Genomic DNA, 20,315 nt, shown 5'->3' with positions numbered 1-20,315 from the left:
CTTAACACCAGGCACCATAATTACGGTCGGACAGGCAGGCACGCAGTCCCGTAGGGCCCCGGCACACACGCGTGGGGTCCCCCGGGGGACACACCACCCCCTCAGGTAGCCCCGATGGTACCGCCCGCTTTCCCCCCCCCAACCCGGGACGGGTGCCCCGCTCCGCCCCCCGGCGGAGACACCACACCGCCCTGCCTGCGGTGTGCGCATGCGCAGTACGGCCACACAAGCACCGCCGGTGGGCAGCCCTCTTGTCGCTTTCCGGCAGCGCGGCTGTAAGGTGCGACGTTTTCACGACGGCGCGTGTGGCGGGGCGACTTCGCTTCACGGCGGGAGGCGCTGGCCTGGTCCGTGAGGCGGCGGCTGAGCAGAACCGGGCAGCATGAGGCAGAAGAGGAAAGGTACCGGTGCGGGGCCGTGGGAGCGGTGTGGGGCCAGGGCAGAGCCCGGGGCTGGCGGCGGGGTGAGCCCTTACCCTCCCCCAGGAGCTCAGGGCAGTGGGACTGGGCTTTGCTGCCCCCCGGCCCGGGGAATGAGAGGCTGTGGGGCAGGGCCTGACCCTCCTCCCCATTCACCTCAGACTCAGCCAGGACCTGCTGGAGACCCAGCGGCCGTTGTCACCCACGGTGTGGTAGAGACCAGGCAGGGGGTTACGTGCTGTTTGGCCAATAGTATCAGAGAATCATTTTAGTTGGAAGTGACCGTCAAGATCATGGAGTGCAACCATAACCCAGCCCTGGCACTGCCTCATGTCCCTGAGAACCTCATGTCTGTCTGTCCAGCCCTCCAGGGCTGGTGACTCCAGCACTGCCCTGGGCAGCCTGTTCCAATGCCCCACAGCCCTTTGGGGAAGAAATTGTTCCCACATCCAACCTCAACCTCCCCTGGTGCAACTTGAGGCCGTTTCCTCTGCTCCTGGTGCTTGTTCCTGGGGAGCAGAGCCCGACCCCCCTGGCTCCAAGCTCCTTTCAGGCAGTTCAGAGATCAGAAGGTCTCCCCTCAGCTCCTGTTCTCAGCTGAACCCCCAGGTCCCTCAGCCGCTCCATCACACTTGTGCTCCAGCCCCTCACCAGCTCCGTTCCCTTCTCTCCACTCGCTCCCCCTCTGCTCTGCCCTGGGGAGACCACACCTGGAATATTGTGTCCAGTTGTGGCCCCTCAGTTCCAGCAGGACAGGGAACTGCTGGAGAGAGTCCAGCGCAGCCACCAAGATGCTGAAGGGAGTGGAGCATCTCCCGTGGGAGGAAAGGCTGAGGGAGCTGGGGCTCTGGAGCTGGACAAGAGGAGACTGAGGGGGGACTCATTCCTGGGGATCAAGATGGAAAGGGGGAGTGTCAGGAGGATGGAGCCAGGCTCTTCTGGTGACAACCAGGGACAGGACAAGGGGCAATGGGTGCAAACTGGAACACAGGAGGTTCCACTTAAATATGAGAAGCAACTTGTTGGGGGTGAGGGTGGCAGAGCCTGGCCCAGGCTGCCCAGGGAGGTTGTGGAGTCTCCTTCTGTGCAGACATTCCAACCCGCCTGGACACCTTCCTGTGTAACCTCATCTGGGTGTTCCTGCTCCATGGGGGGATTGCACTGGATGAGCTTTCCAGGGCCCTTCCAACCCCTGACATTCTGTGGTTCTGTGATTCTGTCTGGGCATCATGGGGGTCTGTGGGACGGGGCTCCCTCCCTTTCTTGTTTCCGCTGGTCCTGTGAGGGTGGCAGCTGGGGGGTGTCAGGGCTTTACCACCTCCCCTATTATTGTGTCTATGTGTGGAGTGGGAAAATGGGGCAATAACTTTCTCCCTCCCCTCCCTGTTGTTTTGAGGAGGGTTGAAGGCCCAGCCCCAACCTTACACGAGGGTTGGAGAGACTTAGCACCCCTCTGCCAGCCACCTGTTTTCTCTCCCTGTTTAACTGTCACTGTCACTAGAATGCAGAGTCCTTTGCACCCATGTGGGTGCCCAGGAGTTCCTTTTGCTCCTGACCGGTGCCCTGGTTGTCTGATGTGGATTGGGGTGCAGGGGACAGGAGAGTCCAGGTGTTGCTGGGCTTGTCCCTCATGCCAGAGTGGAAAAAAACAGGGAGAAGGATGTAGGGAGCAAAGATGATGCAGGGCAGCAGCCCCATGTGCCCCACAGAACTACTTGCAGACAGAGACCAGATGGAGCTTTGCTGTGGTGCTTCTCCTGGGTGGGTCTAAATTCCATATTTCAGCAGAGCTGGTACAAACAAAAACTTGCTGGAGCGGGTGTGCACCCACCTGTGTCCCTGCTGGTGGCTTCTCTGGCAAGCTTGGCGTGTAGATTTTACTGTCCCAGCACTTAGTGGTGTAGACAGAGCTGCACGAGGTGGAATAAATACACATTGTTGTTTCAAGTGTGGATAGATCATTTAATAGAACCACAGAACATTTTGGGTGGGAAGGGACCTTTAAAGCTCATCCAGTTCCCCCTGCCATGAGCAGGGACATCTGCACCAGCTCAGGTTGCTCAGAGCCCCGTCCAGCCTGGCCTGGGATGTCTCCAGGGATGGTTCATCCACCACCTCTCTGGCCAACCTGGGCCAGGCTCTCACCACCCTCAGTGCAAACAATTTCTCCCTGAAGCATCATTTGCTTTCCGTGATGGGGAGAGTTCTCAGAGCTGCCGTCTCCGTTCGGCTTCTCCCACTGTCCTCACAAACGCATTCTGTTCCTTACCACAGATCCTGGTCTCATCCGACTATTCTACTAATCGACTTGAACTTCCAATGGCTTTTTGTTTCTAGCTGTTGTGCAAATTGCTCTGACACAAGAAGGGGGAGTTTGTCCTAGAAGTAAAAGGAAAGCAGCAATTCAAGGCCGTGACTGTCATTTTTAGGGGGAATGCTGCAAATCAAGAGTGATAACGTGGTGGCAAAATTCCCTCTGCAGGCAGCAATTGTGGCAAATATTCAAAATTAACCACAGGGCAGGTGCGCCCTGTTGTCACAAGCAGTTAGAAAGCACTGACTGTACATGTGGTTTGTCACTTTGTTCTCATTTCAGGAGACCTCAGCCATGCTGAGCTGATGGTGATGACGATAGCTGACATCATAAAGCAATTAATTGAGGCCCATGAGCAGGGAAAAGATGTGAATCTGAACAAGTAAGTCGCTCTGGATGACACTGAAGAGCTGGTCCACCGCTGCTGAATGTGGCCTGTACAGTCTGCTACGTTCAAGCTTTATTTTAAAATGTTTTCACAGGCTACTCTCATTTGTCTTGGCGTTTTCTGATAATAAAGGCAGCAAGACTAGTAAATTTTGTGGTGATTTGTGACATCGTTGGCAACATTCAGATCATAAGATGGGTTGTGTTGGTGAAAAACTCTCAGAAATTTGTCATTGCCTTTTTGTGTTTCCATCTGTGTTCATCCTTCAGTAGTCCTGAAGTTCCATCAGGGAAAGGAGAGATTAATTTACAGATGCAATTTAAATCAGATTTTCTTAGCCATGTGTTATAAATGAGGTTGTTGTTTACAGAAATTTCTTTTTTACGTATGTAGAATAATAACACCTGAATTTCTCCCACTGTTTCTGTTTCATTGACGTGATATAATTGCAAACTTTTTGCTGATGCTGGAAATAACTGACACGAATGTCTTAGCAATGAACTCAGCTGCAGTCTGTGTGTATAGGGGTTAATCACAGGGAAGCTGTGAAAAGAATTAAATCCCAGAGTCTGGGTGTCCTTCACGATGTTTTGATAAAACCATATTTAGAAGAAAGATACACAGAAAGTAAAAGCACAGGCAGTTGTTGCATATCAGATCTGTTTGGAGCTTATTTTTGGTATCTCAACACACAGCACAGCTGTTGCAAGGAATGACTGTGCGCTCGTTAACTTACCTGGAAAGGTAAATTAGGAGAGCTTCTCTAGATCTCCATGTAAGTGAACAGTAACTTGAATGTGGGTGTGCAGGTCAGAACGGGGTTGTTAATCTGAGATATTTCTGCTTTTAGACTGAAAACCAAGACGTCGGCGAAGTACGGACTTGCGGCACAGCCGCGGTTGGTCGACATCATCGCTGCGGTTCCCCCGCAGTACCGCAAGGCTCTGGTGCCGAAGCTGAAGGCCAAGCCCATCAGAACTGCTAGCGGGGTAAAGCGCATACGTCATTCTGTCCATCCACCACCGTCCCCCTGTGCTCTCATTGATAAATTGTATGTAGTTGTTCTCAAAGACCGGGATATTGAACGTCCAGAAGGTTTAATGTAGCTGCACTGCTGCACTGGCAGCTGCCAAGTGGCCTTTTCTGTGGTGATATGGCAATCAAAGCACTTTGGAGAAGAGAAAGAGGAGATCTGGAGATTTGTTTTCAGGGCAGCATGTTTTGCTTGTTAGAATAACAGAATAGAATCATGGAATCATTTTGGATGGAAAAGCTCCTCAAGGTCATCGAGTCCAACCGTTATCCCACCCCTGGCACTACCCCATGATTGATCCTTTTACAGCAGGAGGCCGTGAGGGCTGGAAACCGTCACCTTGCTGGTGGTAGGAATTGAGATTAAAACTTAAACTGACCATGGTGGTGACACACAACAGTGGAGAAACAGGTTAGAAGGGACCTCTGAGGTCTGTTGTCCAGCCCCACTCAAAGCAGGTCCAATTAGATCAAGATGGTGATGCTTGAATAGCTCCAAGGGTGGAGATTCTACAGTTCTGTAACATTCAGTGGATGTGGATGGAGGGTCCACAGTGTCAAGGTCTGTGTTTCAATATTAGACCACTCTTATATTGAAAAAGTTTTTCCTAATCCTAGAATCATTTTGGTTGGAAAAGACACCCAAGATCATCAAATTCAGCTGTTAACCCACCCCTGGCACTGCCCCATGTCCTGAGAACCTCATCTCTCTGTATTTTAAATCCCTCCAGGACTGGTGACTCCAGCACTGCCCTGGGCAGCCTGTTCCAATGCCCCACAGCCCTTTGGGGAAGAAATTGTTCCCCACATCCAACCTCAACCTCCCCTGGCGCAACTTGAGGCCGTTTCCTCTGCTCCTGGCGCTTGTTCCTGGGGAGCAGAGCCCGACCCCCCTGGCTCCAAGCTCCTTTCAGGCAGTTCAGAGATCAGAAGGTCTCCCCTCAGCTCCTGTTCTCCAGCTGAACCCCCCAGGTCCCTCAGCCGCTCCATCACACTTGTGCTCCAGCCCCTCACCAGCTCCGTTCCCTTCTCTGCACTCGCTCCAGCACCTCAAGGCCTTTCTTGGCGTGAGGGGCCCAAAACTACCCCCAGGATTGGAGGTTTGACCTCAGCCAGCACAGGGTAGTTGCTATAAAAACAGCGTGGCTTAATCCGCAGGCCCTCTTGGTGAACAGAGATAAAATGTTTGTACTTAACCTGTTTCTTTGGAAGGTAATTGAGGCTGAAAGCATGAATTGTAATACAGTTAACACTCAGCTGTGTTTTTAAGCTTCCCTGCTATACGTACAGCGTGCCTAATGTTAAGAAACCAAACAAAAAAACCTCAGCAAAATCCAGGAAATGTTCAATTTTTATAACTTAAAAAAAGAAAACCCAGCAAAAAGCCAAAGAACCCCGTAAAAAACCAAAACCACCCAAAAAATTCCAAACAAAACCACAAAAAACCCACACTCCCCCCTCATATGCTTAATCTCTTTATTTTCTTCTTTCTGGCTATGGAATGCTTTGTTAAACTCTTACTCCAACCAGGATCTATGAAAACTAGAAATGGGGTATTCCAAGTTGGACACCCCAAATTAGTGGACACCAGGAGACCTGAGTGCGTCCATCTCTTCTTCCCTCCGCTCCTTTTTAAAAGAGAAGGTGGCATCCTACGTTGTGTTTGCATTTAATGTGCGAAAATCTGGTGGAGACCAGCGTGAGGGGAAAAATGGCTTGGCTCAGTTATTTTGTATTGTTTTTATTAGTTATATATATAGATATAGTTGTGTTTTAATTATCTTTGGTTTACATATTTTTGTTTCTCTCCACTTCTACCCCATTTTCATCCCTTGCTTGTACGCGCTCACCCTCGCATTGTTTTAGATGCGTGTTAGATGGTGAATACCTGAATATCCGTCTGCGTCTTTTCAGCAGGGCGGTTAATCAGATTTCTTGTAAGACATCGGGTTCTTTATAATACGCTGCCAGTTTATTCTGAACTGTGAAAAGATTAAATAATAGGATTCCTATTTCTTGATGTATTTGTTATCTCCTTAGAGATAACTCACAGATATTCTAGGCGGCAGACTAAGCAGAAAACATCTTTAAATAGCCTCTCGCAGATGCAAATGTATATAAAGCCTTCCAAGATGCGCTTGATTTTTGTAAATATAGAAGCAATTACTATAATTTTTGCTCTCTAACTTTGCTTCTTCCAGATCGCTGTGGTGGCCGTGATGTGTAAACCACACAGGTGTCCGCACATTAACTTTACAGGCAACATTTGTGTGTAAGTATGACAGCTCAGATGACCTAACAGGACTATTTGCCAGCATTTCTGTATAAATCGAATACTGACGTAGCATCGTACTGCGGACCGGCTTCCTTTCTGCAGAAGCGCAAAGCTGCAGATTGCCGATAACTGAATGTTATATCTAAAAATTCTCCTTCTCCAAGGAGGAGACCTTTATTTTTCATGGGCCAAAGCCTATTTGCCTTAGTAGATACCCAGTTTTGTGAGTATAGTAGTTAGGATAATAAATTGATGATCAGATGTGAGTTGCGTTACTGTGAACAGGTGCGTTGTGCAGGTAACCGGGTACTCAAGCAGGTTGGAGGAGACTGTTACAGAAAAAACCAAAAACCAACAGGATTCCACGGGCAAAGTTGGGAAACTGCTGACCTGAGACCCACCTGAGGAGGCGCAGATGTTGTCTGCAAAAACTTGCTGGGTGTGACAGCCCGGTTTGGAATCAAACACATGAGAGCGCAGATGGAAGGGAAGGTTTCCAGCTGGCGTTAAGCAAAAAGCGTCTGAGTTTTATTTGAATTGAGAAACCTGAGCTGGGTTTACCTTGAAGTTTGTTACCTCTGTTTAAGAATCCGCGCACCTGAAATCTCATCTGTTTTTTTTCTAGCCATATCAACTCATTATTTCAAACTGTTCCTTCTTTTTCCCACTTTGCCGCTCCTGGAACATCATTGTTTTTCCCTAACAGAGAGTGAGCTGGCTCCATTCTTGTTTTGGCGTGAGCAGCTTTTCTGTTTGAGATGTTCCAGGTAATTACGTGTACCAAACGGCTTCGATTGGCTCGCGCAACTTTTGCCAGCAAATTAGCTCGGCCGCGGTAATTTGGTAATTAATTTTCTAATGGTGACAGATGACTTGGGTTGAGTTTGCAGGGCAGGCAGTGAGGAAACTAATTATAGTGGGAACGCAATGTGTCTGGTTTGATAGAGATGGCATTATTTTGGTGTCTGTGTGCTTGAGATTCGCACCGTAAGTAACACTACGCCGACTGCTCGATTATCTTGTCTGTTGGAGAAGCTCAGTGCCCGCAGATAATGTCAAAGGGGTTGTCAGCCCTCCTGTCTCAGCTCATTTTTTGAGCACAGAATGGCTGTAAATTGATCATGAATCCCACAGTCCTTGAAAGAAAGCAGGGGACCCTTCAGGATAAATTTATATACCTTTTAATGACTATCTTCTGTGTACCATTCCGCTCCTGGGTAGCAGTCGTGCTGTGGCAGCTGCAAATCTGTCTTGCTGTGTCGCAGAATAAGGGTTTCAAACAAGCCTCTAGATGCCGAAACTGTAATTTAATACCAAATATCCACAGTAGATGGATTATATTCTTTTGAAGTAGCCTGTGTTCATTAAATAGCATGTTCCTAAGTTCAGAAAATAAATGTAAATGAGGTTTCTCACCATCTAGATATTTAAATGCTACAAATTGCTGGAAAAGAAACGTAGATTGTGTAATGGGATGATATCTCTATTTTATATCTTTTCATGGCAAACAAAGACTCTATTTTACAACAAATGAGACGATGTTCTCAACAGAATGGTGGGAAATATTTAAATTGTTTATGATTGTAAAATTTACTTTAAAAAAATGTAATGATCTATGGGTAACTGTTATTCTTAAAGTGCATGGCAGCTCCCTAAAATAATGCCATGTTCCAGGAATACGTTCAAAGTACATTTTGCTTCTCGTGAGTCTTATGAAGTTGTTTTCTGTGAATGCAGTCAGCGGACAGGTCTGAACTGGCTTTTGACGTCCCGTTCTCATTAAAATTAAATGAAACAACTGTTTTGCACAGTATACTGAGTGTTTGTAGACACACGCAGGCTCAGTTCCTCTCAGTGTTACTGGATATCACAGAATCACTCTCTCCAAAGTGTACATTTGGGTTTGTACGTATATATTTGCACAGGGTGATGCAGAAACACAGGAATTCACAGAATCACAGAATGGACTGGGTTGGAAAAGACCTCAGAGATCATCCAGTCCAACCCTTGGTCCAACTCCAGTCCATTGACTAGATCATGGCACTAAGTGCCATGTCCAATCTCAGTTTAAAAACCTCCAGGGCCGCTGAGTCCAGCACCTCCCTGGGCAGCCATTCCAATGCCTGACCACTCTCTCTGCAAAGAATTGCTTTCTAATAGCCAGCCTCAATTTCCCCTGGCAGAGTTGAAGCCCATGGGCCCTTGTCCTATTGCTGATGCCTGGGAGAAGAGCCCAATCCCCACCTGGCTAGAACTGCCCTTCAGGTAGTTCTAGAGAGTGCTGAGCTCACCTCTAAGCCTCCTCTTCTCCAGACTAAACAAGCCCAGCTCCCTCAGCCTCTCCCCATAGGGCTTGTGTTCAAGTCCCTTCCCCAGTCTTGTTGCTCTTCATTCACTCCTTCATTCACTCCTTCATTCACTCCTTCATTCACTCCTTCATTCACTCCTTCATTCACTCCTTCATTCACTCCTTCATTCACTCCTTCATTCACTCCTTCATTCACTCCTTCATTCACTCCTTCATTCACTCCTTCATTCACTCCTTCATTCACTCCTTCATTCACTCCTTCATTCACTCCTTCATTCACTCCTTCATTCACTCCTTCATTCACTCCTTCATTCACTCCTTCATTCACTCCTTCATTCACTCCTTCATTCACTCCTTCATTCACTCCTTCATTCACTCCTTCATTCACTCCTTCATTCACTCCTTCATTCACTCCTTCATTCACTCCTTCATTCTTCCCATGCTCTCAGCTGGTTTTAGTCTGGGAGGTGTATTGTGTTAAGTTACCGTAGTGCCAGAGCTAACAAAACCTTCCTTTTGTGAAGTTCTGTTGTTGTTGTTTTTTGCCGATTCGAGAGCTCTGATTAAATCGTTGCGATTGCATGAGTTTGATGCCTTTCTTTTTTGTCTTTTAATATCTGCAGATACTGCCCAGGTGGACCTGATTCCGATTTTGAATATTCGACACAGTCTTACACGGGATATGAGGTATTACTTCAATCTGCCACAATGTGTTGCCTACACTTGATAAACTTAGGTTAAGCTGCTCTTTATTTCTACAAATTCATTCGTACTGCAAGAACAAAAACCAAAAGCAGACTTCATAAATCTGGAGATCTAAAGCAGCTCAGCTATAGGACTGGAAATTCTTCTCCATTATTGCAGTGGTGGTTTTGTTCTCCCCTCTTGCTGCTGTTCATACTGTTACTGCTGGACCCCATGACTTGCTGGTGTCGTGATTGCTGCAGGAGTTATCAGTCTGTGCCCAAATTTTCTTAAACTGTCCTGCAGAAACCTAGTTTTACTTGTGGCCCAATATAGGTTTAAGGAATTAAGGCAGAGAAGCCAGAGCTGGAACTCCTCAGATCTGCCCAGTGGAAAGCTGAGAGGCAACACACATGTGGAAAATTGTCCCTTAATTCAAGAAAATAGTGTCTTAACGTGACAGTCTTCAAACAGCTGAGTAGGGATCTAGAGAGGTTTTGGGATCTCTGTTCTGGACACAGCCCTGAGCATCCTGTCCTAACTGGACCTGCCTTAAGTCCTGTCCATCTTACAGCACCCTCTGGATTAACAAAGGTGAAGCTCTGGAAAAAAAACCAACATTATTTAGCTGTTAGTGCCTCCAAATTTCATTCATGCCCTTTTATGTCTCTGTATCTACAGTGATTGCTCACGAAATAGATAGATTTCTGAAATAATGCTCTCTTCTGCTGTTTAACAGCAGCAGATCTTGTTGTGACTCAAATCTTGTGACTGGTGTTAACAAAATAGCTCATAGCTGTAATACAGATGCAAAGTAGCAAAATGAGGTAAAATATAAACTGGATTAATTTGGTAATCAGCGACGCAGCATCCTTTTAGTCTGGATCTTGTCTGCTGTTTTCCACTTCTCGGTGACTTGAAACTTGTCCTGTTGAAGTAGGAAAATCCAGTGTATTTGTAAGTGCTTTATAATTTGTGTTGATTTGGATACGTTGTATTAATTTGTTTCATACTAGCAGCATGTGGGAATTGTGTGCGGTTAAAAGCGGCCCCATCCTTTAGAGCTTCTAATATAACAGATACAAAATACCAAATGAATCCAGAATACAAGAGATACTTGAAAACCCTATCTTAGAGTATTATTAATAGGCGTGCATCAGCTAATAATATAAAAAGTGAGTTTCTTAGGGATTTCAGTTGAAATAATATGTTTAGCTTAAAGAATATTTGAAGTTTAGACTGAGTTCTAGAGGACACTCCTTGGATTACTGTTGTGGAAGTGAAGAGAAACTAAAACGACAGGGACAGCAAAAGCGGTACTTTGAAAAACAGTTTGTTTGTGATTTTTGCAGTATTTTTTGTGGCTCACAACAGAGATTCTTTATCCATCCTGTTGTAATGCACTCTGAAAGATTGTCTCATTCTTTTTATACCATCTTATCACCTCAGCGTGAAAATGTGTTTTGTTGTTAAAATTGGATGGTTGTGAGACTGAAGACTTGGGGGTCAATTAGGATTTGAAGACTTGGGGGTCAATTAGGATTTGAAGACTTGGGGGTCAATTAGGATTTGAAGACTTGGGGGTCAATTAGGATTTGAAGACTTGGGGGTCAATTAGGATTTGAAGACTTGGGGGTCAATTAGGATTTGAAGACTTGGGGGTCAATTAGGATTTGAAGACTTGGGGGTCAATTAGGATTTGAAGACTTAATCCATTTCAATGCTACAAGTTGTCTTTTGTTCTTTTTCACTGTGTCCTTTAGAAACAAGTTGTTTACAAAATGCATCTCCTTGTGTTTTCTTAGCCAACGTCTATGAGGGCCATTCGGGCTAGATACGACCCTTATCTGCAAACAAGACACAGAGTGGAACAGGTAAATTTTTAGTGATTGTGATGAAAATAATGAGAATACTTTTAATTGCCTGAACTGGTGGGCTGGAACGGTTGTGATCAGCAGCACTAAGCCCAGTCTCTAGTGATACAACCCAGCTGTCAAGTTTGTGGCTGATAATGACCTGGATGTTGGTACAGGACACACTGTCAGTGAGTTTGTAGATGACACAGAATTGGTGGATGATAGACCAGAGGATCATGCTGCTGTTCAAACAGACCCGAAGGTTCTTCACTCAGACAGTGCTGGACGTTAGAACAGATTCCCAAGGGAGGCGTCATGGTCCCAGCCTGACAGTGTTCAAGAAGAGACTGGACAATGTTCTCAGACACATGGTGTGAACTGTAGTGAGGTGACTGCGAACTGGCTGAAGGGAAGAAGCCAGAGAGTCGTGGTCAACGGGGCAGAGTCCAGTTGGAGGCCTGGATCTAGTGCAGTGTTCAAGGGTCAGTGCTGGGGCCAGTATTATTCAATATATTCATCAATGATTTGGATGAGGGACTAGAGTGACTGTCAGCAAGTTTGCTGGTGACACCAAGCTGGGAGGAGTGGTGACACTGGAAGCTGTGCTGCCATCAGAGACCTGGACAGGCTGGAGAGCTGGGCGGGAAAAATTTAATGAAATAGAACAAGGGCAAGTGTAGAGTCTTGAATCTGGGCAGGAACAACCCCAGGTTCCAGTGTAAGTTGGGGAATGACCTGTTGGAGAGCAGTGTAGGGGAAAGGGACCTGGGGGTCCTGGGGACAGCAGGGTGACCATGAGCCAGCACTGGGCCCTTGTGGCCAGGAAGCCAATGGTACCTGGGGTGGGTTAGAAGGGGGTGGTCAGTAGGTCAGAGAGGTTCTCCTGCCCCTCTGCTCTGCCCTGGGGAGACCACACCTGGAATATTGTGTCCAGTTGTGGCCCCTCAGCTCCAGCAGGACAGGGAACTGCTGGAGAGAGTCCAGCGCAGCCACCAAGATGCTGAAGGGAGTGGAGCATCTCCCGTGGGAGGAAAGGCTGAGGGAGCTGGGGCTCTGGAGCTGGACAAGAGGACACTGAGGGGTGACCTTCTTAATGTTTGCAAATATGGAAAGGTGGAGTGTAAAGAGGATGGAGCCAGGCTCCTCTCGGTGACAACCAACGGTAGGACAAGGGGTGATGGGTACAAACTGGAACACAGGAGGTTCCACTTAAATTAGAGAAGAAACTTCTTCTCGGTAGGAGTATCAGAACACTGGCCCAGGCTGCCAGGGGGATTGCGAAGTCTCCTTCTCTGCAGACATTCCAACCCGCCTGGACACCTTCCTGTGTAACCTCATCTGGGTGTTCCTGCTCCATGGGGGGATTGCACTGGATGAGCTTTCCAGGGCCCTTCAACCCCTGACATTCTGGGATTCTGTGTGAACTATGGGGTTATCCTGTGCAGGGACAGGAGTTGGACTTGATGATCCTGATGGGTCCTTCCCAACTCAGGACACTATCATTCTATGACCTGGACAAGGCTGGAGAAATGGGCTGGTGGGAGGTTTTTGAAGTTCAGCAAAGGGAAATGCCAAGTCCTCCCTCTGGGGAGGAACAACACCAGTCACTAGTACATGCTGGGAGCTGACCAGTTGGAAAGCAGCTTGTTGGAAGAGGACCTGAAGGTGCTGGTGGACACCAAGATGACCAAGAGCAGCATTAGGCCCTTGAGGCAAAGAAGACCGAGAACCTCCTGGGCTGCGTTAGGAGGAGTGTGTCCAACATGTCAAAGGAGGAGATCCTTCTTCTTGCCCCAGCCTTGCTGAAGCTCCACCTGGAGAGTTGCGTCCAGTTCTGAGCTCCCCAGAAGAAGATACGGGAGCACAAGTCTTATGAGGAGCAATTGAGGGAACTGGGGCTGTTTAGCCTGGAGAAAAGGAGGCTGAGGGGAGACCTTGTCGCTGTCTACAACTACCTGAAAGGAGGTTGTAGCATGGAGGGGGTTGGTCTCTTCTCCCAAGTAGCAAGTGATGGGACAAGAGGAAGCAGCCTCAAGTTGCGTCAGGGGAGGTTGAGGTTGGGTCTGGGGAACAATTTCTTCCCCAAAGGGCTGTGGGGCATTGGAACAGGCTGCCCAGGGCAGTGCTGGAGTCACCAGCCCTGGAGGGGTTGAACAGGCGTGGAGATGAGGTTCTCAGGACATGGGGCAGCGCCGGGGTAGACTTTTCCAACCAAAATGATTCTATGATTCTAAGTCTAGCAGAGGACCACTAAGATGATGAAGGGACTGGAGCATCTGAGGAGATGTTGAGAAAGCAAATACTCTTTAGGCTGGGGAAGGGAAGGCTTGAGGGCATCTCACCATGTTTATAAATACCTGGTGGAGGGCTGCGAAGAAGATGGAGCCAGGCTCTTCACAGTGCTGACCACTGACAGGACACGATGCAATGGGCAGAAATTTAAACACGAGAAATTCCAGTGGAACAGATTTAAATTGTGAGGGTGACCGAGCACTGGGCCAGGTTACCCAGAGAGGCGCTGCAGTCTCCATCCTTTATGATGCTCAAAGCCTGTTTGGACACGGAGTGGTGGTTTTAAACTAAAGCAAAGGAGATTCAGGTCAGACATGAGGGAGAAATTGTTTGCACTGAGGGTGGTGAGAAGCTGTCCCAGGTTGGCCAGAGAGGTGGTAGATGAACCATCCCTGGAGACATCCCAGGCCAGGCTGGACGGGGCTCTGAGCACCCTGAGCTGGTGCAGATGTCCCTGCTCATGGCAGGGGGAACTGGAAACTGGGAAGGTCCCTTCCCACCCAAACCATTCTGTGATCTTGTGACACAGGACTGAACAAACTGATGTTGCTGATGCTCCTTTGAGCGTCAGAATATTGCTGAACTTCTGTGGCTCTTGCTACTTCTTGGCATTTACTTACATGGAGAATTTAGTACTCAAAGAGTGGTTTTCCCACCAAGATGTTTTTTTGGGGTCTCCACTGGAGAGTGGAAGATCTGAAGAGTTTCTCCATCCTGTTCTGCTTTGGCTGGTTTCTTGTATATCTCCAAATCCACTGGAAAATTCTCCTTGGATTCTGTGTAGTGCTTTTCTCCCACAAGTTTGTAGGGAAAGTTACTTCTATGTGTATGGAAACAGATGCGATGAAACTTTTCTTACTGGCCTTAGGTAACTTCAAACTGGAACCGATGTGACTCCATCCACAAAGTGCCAGGCTCAAATAATTCTGCTTCCTCATGAAAACCTGTTATGCTGGGCTCAATATGTTCTGTATCATGTTCTCACAGTAGAAAAATAACTTTTGAGATTTTTTTGGGGGGGTGATTACAAGAAATGTGTGCAAAAGGATTAATGGTTTGTCATTCGTAAAAGTTATGACAAGTAAAAGAAGAAATTCGGTGTAAGAACGTCAGAGTCTTCAGACAAGTCTTTTAGATAAGTTCCCGATTGGTAATTTTTCCCTGGTACCTTTAATTTTACAGCTGAAGCAGTTGGGCCACAGTGTGGATAAAGTCGAGTTTATTGTGATGGGTGGAACGTTCATGGCCCTGCCTGAAGACTACAGAGATTATTTCATCAGAAACCTTCATGATGCCTTGTCAGGTCACACTTCCAATAACGTAGCAGAGGCCGTCAGGTAAGCATCTTGGTTTTCCTTGTTTAAAAGCGTTCTTTAATTGGTGTAAAGCCAGAAAACACTGAAGGCAAAATTTTTTGTTGAAGGCAACATTTATCCAAATATGTTCTTAGGCACAGGTCTGTGTTTTATCTCTTTTCTCATGGAAGAAGTGCTGAGCCGCTTCTGATTTCTTGACGTTCCACCCGGACTTCTACCTTTTATGCCTCGTCACCTTGATTTGGGGTTGTGACGAACGGCGTCGCCGTGGGATTGATTTCCTTTGGCTGGGAAGGGGAGCTGAGCCTGGCTTGGAGCAAGGCCAGACATCAGCTCCGGCCAGGGCTGAGTCACCCGCACAGCGTCAGCGCTCCCGGCCCCTCGCACACTCCAACGCAGTCGCCCTTGCGGCATTTCGGTGTGACAGGGAGACGCTCCTTTTATTTTACAGTCGATAAATTGAAAATCAGGGGCAGGTTTAGCCACGTGCGCTTTAGATTGTGAAATCCGTAACTTTCCAGTGCGTTTTGCGCTATAAAACTGAGTAGAATGAGAAAGATGTGACGGTTTGGAGCTTTTCGAACGAGGTGAGCGTCCCTGCTGGCGGCTTTAGTTTGTTACCTTGTTGTGGTTCAGTGCAGTGGATTTTCCTTAATACCATTCTCAGCCACTACAGAAAGCAGTTTTCAAACTGAGCAGGACCAACCCTTGTCTAGTTTCATGTCTTTGTATTTTGAAGTTGTAATTTCATTTGGTTTTCCTCTGGAGGGCAGCAAACACTTCTGCTGCTTTCCTTTGGGTTTTGTCTCTTGTCGTTACAAAGACCAGACAAAAAGTGCTACGCTGCTCTTTCCAAGTGAATTTTATCGAGGTAAAATCACAGGCAAGATGGGAAAAGAGTTGTTTTTCTTTTGCTCTCGTGCCCTGGTTGTGAGCGCAGAAGGATGCAGCTCATAATAGGAGAACAGTGGAGTTTACAGGTTGTCTATTCAAATCAGCGCTGTGGTTTTACATACATCAGGTGGTTCAGGACGTGCTTATTTCATATTCTTGCTGCTGCAGGTGCCTAGCTAATCTTATTGGACCTAAAACTGCTTTTCGAGCAGCCACTTCTTTGCTCTGCAGATTATTGGGAAACTATTTAGGACACAGATGATGTGACCAAGTAGTTTTAATTGCATGCAAAACCGAAGTGACTCTGAAGTGGGCACAGTGCCTCACGAGCATGCAGATCGAGCCGTGTCAGAAAACCTGCACTAATGATGTGTATTTTTTCCAGCAGATAGATAAAGGTTTGTATTTTTAACATAAAATTCATGCGAAGTGCATAGTAAATGGAGGTACATGGGAGTTATTGTAGTTGCACTTCCGAAATATTCTATAGGTGAGAAAATTGGGCTTGAGATGAATCGGATCTTTTACTTTTTGTGCTTCTTGCGTTGAGCCGTTGTCCCCTGTCACTGCAGTGCTCTTTTGAGATGGCCAATGACACTGGAAATAGACATTCAAGGTTGGATTTATGTCTCTCTGGAGGTGAGGATTCAGCCCTCCTCCCTCACCGCTTCCATCCACAGAGGCCACGCTACGTGGGGAATACCAACAGTTACACTGTGGGTCTCTCTCACTCCTTACTTTGAATGGGATTACGGTAGCCTTAACATTTGTATTAAAATTTTGGACAAATCATAACTTTAGATTTTGTACAACGATTCCCTAACGGGGAAAAAGACCTTCAGCCAGGTTACTGTTCTAAAAAATCCTCTGAGCATGACCTTTGGTTAAGCCAGTGGAGCATCTATAGGCTACAGGTTGAGGTATCTTTCCCTCTTCGTCCAGTCATTTCTTTACTTTGTCCTAAACCTGAGCTCTGCTTCTGTACCCAACGCTGTCTTTGCAGCGACAGCGATGCTGAATCGTGCAGCACTCAAGGGCTCATCCATCTGGCATCCTCCTCTTGACGTAATGGGGAATTTTCTTCATTGAATGTTTGTCTCGATCAGCCCGCTGCAGCGTCTGGGCCCAGTTAATCTGATAAAAAGGATGTGACTCTGGGCAGTTTGAACCATCCCTTTCCGTGGAGGTATGTTCTGTTCCTCACCACGAACCGCGATTCCGACTGAAGAAATAAGTCTTCAAACTGCCCTTGGACTCCAGCTGATGTTCCGAGTTGCCTTCTGTTTTTCTTACAGATTTAAAGTCTTAAGCCTCGTGGTAAATCACAAAGCTGCAAACCCAGCAGTGCCTACGTGAGAGAAATGATGTGGGACGAGGAGTGATCAGTCTCAGGGATGTGGGGCAATGCTCCAGCCAGTTGCTGCTGAATAAGTAAGGCTGAAATTGTGGTTTTAGAGCCAGTGGACAGAACAGGAACTTCAAGGGATGGCTCAGAGCATCCAGGCTTGGTTGCTGCTTTAAACCGTTTCCAGGTAAACTGGGCAGCTGGCTTGGAGGATGCGAAGAACTCCCTTTATATCTCTATTGATAAAACAGTGGGAGATCCTTTTTGCGTGAGTGGACCTGAAGTGAGTGAAGATTTTCAGTTTTATGGATGCATGAATAGAAGATGAGTCTAGAAATGACCATATTTACATACTATGAACTCACCAACCAAATGTGTGATGTTCTTAAAAAGATAAACCGCCAGACTTTCATAGCGACTCTGTTGCAAATGGAGGAAGGAATTTATTTCCCCGAGAAAGTGTTGCTGGTGTTTAGTGTTTCTGTAGCACCTCCCTCTTGAGGTAATAAACACTTTTTAGACTATTCAGGCAGAAGTCTTTGCTTGGGGTGCTTTGGTGTGCTTGAGAAATAAGTTGGCCAAGGAATGGGTGAAGAATTGCAGAGCCAGAGGGGATCTTTGTTTTGCAGAGAGTGTGCGAGGAGATTGAGAAGTTTTAATTTCTAGCTGCTGAGAGCACCACGTAGGAGAGTTGTGTGCGCTTCTGGGTGCCTGTAAAGCAAGGTTGTGGCCTTGGCGATAAGCTTCTCTTCTTTAGGAGGAGATTTGTAATTACTGCTAAAGAATTGCTATAAGATTTTTCTCTCTATAGACATACATCTTTCTCCAGGAGTTGTTCCCATCAAGCCAAAGCGTTGGCTTGATTGCTGCCGCCTTTGCTCTTTCGTGAGGACAGTGAACCAAGAAGGTGTAAAATCCACATGTAAATGAGAATTGCTGCTCCCCATCATTTTGCTCGTCTCACCTGACCCGTGAGTCACTGGAGGTGTTGGGTATATTTAACCGCCACCGTGACTCACCGCTTCAAAGAGAAGCTCAGCCCGTGGAGCGGAGCCAGGAGCTGACTTTTAATTAGCGAACGAGGCCAAAGGAGAGCTTGCCCGTGTGGAGAAAGGTGGGTGTCGGAAAGGTCCCCCCAGGCTACGCGCCCGTGCGCCTCCTTGGACCGCGACACCCAGCCCGGCTTCTCTTCGTCTATTTAAAAATGCACAGGAATTATATTTTAAATTCTATTTTAACAGCATCGCACGTTGCCTGATGTTCAGTCTGGTTGTAAATCACCTTCATGGCAAAGTAAGAAGGAGATAAAATAGCTGGAACCTCATGTTTTGCAGTCAGGTATCTTGTGCATCTGAGATTTATGTGACAATATCCAGGTACGCAGCAGACATAACAACTGTTTCCATAATAGATCTGTAATCCCAGACTAGTTCGGCTCTACATCCGCTCATCAGTCGGTTCTCTCTTAAAAAGCTCATTTTCCATTTGCATCGTGTGTTGAAGCCCAGAACTCGCGGAGGCGAGCGCTGTCGGCCGCGCTTGATTCCTGCTGGAGAAATGGCGGCTCCTAATACCGGCTGGCACCACGGAAGCGCCTTTTTCTTCGGGCTTGTCATCGATTGCTTCTGCCAAGCGTCCTTTTGTGTTTTAGCTTTGTCCTCTGCTGGGCTGGTGAGCAGGAGGCGACGCTTCCTGCTGCCACTGATGTTTTCATCACACAGGAGGAAATTTCCTTTCGATATCCCAAAAGCCGTATTGATCTCTTGGCGGTAAGCACATAGATCCAGCTACTTTAGAGCCTTCGCTAGAGGATAAAACACAGGTTTTAAATAAGCGCCGCTTAGGGCTGGATTGTTGTGTGTCCAGTTTAAGACCTTTTAGTCCATCTGAGGAAGGAAAAAAAACCCCTGAACGCTGGCAATTTCAGCAGCAGTTGGTTTGATACATGGAGCTCCTGACACATTTTAAAACCCAGCTGGAAGTGGCTCTTCTTGAACACACCAGGTCAGAGCAACCCATGAAAGACGTGTTTTGTGTGGTTATCAGCGGATACGTTTTCTGGAAAGGTCGTTATATTCTTTTTCTTAAATACCCACATTAGGTCTCATGTATCACTAATTTTTCTAGTATAGAACTACAGTGATTGCGAAGGTTGACAACTAAGCAACTCTGAATTTTGCTTTCCAACAGTGAGCAGTAAACCTCCTTTCAGAAGGTCGCTCTTTATTGTCAAAGTTGAAGTCTGTTTTACATTTCCCAAATCATTCTGTAGGAATTTTGCTGGAAGACACAGGTTTCTGCCGGTAAGTCTTGTTGCTGCCGCTGCTGTAGTTTTCCCAAGCCTAAGCCCAGCTGCTTGACTTAGGGCACAGACCTGCAATGAAGTGACGCGGGATAACAAGTGGGGACATTATGCCTGTGCGGTCACAGCTGGCTTGATGTATGTATTTAGCTGACCCCACTCGTGATAAATTCTACTGTAAATCTAAAGGAAAGATTTGATCTTTACCTTGTGGTTAATATAGCCAAAGAAGATGCTCTCCAACAACTCAGCTGGCGTGATTGACATACAGTTGCTTGTTACGCTAATGTGTCTTAATTGTGCTTTCTGAGTACTAATTGTGACTCTTGCAAAAATAACCGAGAGCTTTGACTCACCAGCTCCAGTGATTCATGCTGGGGCGATTTAAGAGGTTACTGTTCTCTTTTTATCTACCTCAACCCTCTGCTTGAGGTGACCGCTCCCGAAACAGGCGCCTAAACGTAGTCGGCCGCCCTTCAGCTGCTGAGTTCACCCCGTGGCAAATGACCGTCACCTGGAAGGGATCGTGATTTAAGAAGAGACGCCGCTTCTCTTTCTGCGGGAAGCCCGGCCTTGTTAAATCGCCCTGTTACAAATTGCCGGGATTTGATAGTCAGATCTCACCTCCCGACTTGCTGTAATGAGTAGGTGCTGTGACAGGTACTCGTGGAGCTCCGGCACAAACCGCTCTAATTGCTGCCTTGAGCGGCTGTTCTAGCGGTAATTTGGGCAAACCGGAGTGTGCGGGGACTTGGCCGGTCCTGTGTCCCCTCCTGCGGCTTCTGGCAGGGAAGGAACTGAACAGTGGGCGGCAGAAACATTGCAAATTGCTCCGGCTGCATCCATCAGAGCTTTTCTGTCAAATCCTTCGGGACATCTGACCGGGCAGT

General features: G+C 47.2%; 1 protein-coding gene across 1 annotated transcript in view; it reads left to right on the top strand.

Moving 5' to 3' along the window:
- The first annotated feature begins 207 nt into the window (after positions 1–207).
- The window catches only part of ELP3 (elongator acetyltransferase complex subunit 3), a 105,602-nt gene continuing 85,494 nt past the window's right edge, over positions 208–20,315 (top strand). The window contains exons 1-7 of the mRNA XM_065055550.1: positions 208–401; positions 3,016–3,115; positions 3,972–4,110; positions 6,355–6,425; positions 9,360–9,423; positions 11,226–11,294; positions 14,751–14,905. Of these exons, the coding sequence (XP_064911622.1) occupies positions 383–401; positions 3,016–3,115; positions 3,972–4,110; positions 6,355–6,425; positions 9,360–9,423; positions 11,226–11,294; positions 14,751–14,905 (617 nt within the window). The 5' untranslated portion in view covers positions 208–382. The remainder of the gene's footprint in view (positions 402–3,015; positions 3,116–3,971; positions 4,111–6,354; positions 6,426–9,359; positions 9,424–11,225; positions 11,295–14,750; positions 14,906–20,315) is intronic.

The sequence above is a fragment of the Columba livia genome, chromosome 3 (genome assembly GCF_036013475.1).
Source record: "Columba livia isolate bColLiv1 breed racing homer chromosome 3, bColLiv1.pat.W.v2, whole genome shotgun sequence".
Lineage (NCBI taxonomy): Eukaryota > Metazoa > Chordata > Aves > Columbiformes > Columbidae > Columba > Columba livia.
This window is presented reverse-complemented; position numbering and strand designations above follow the sequence as displayed.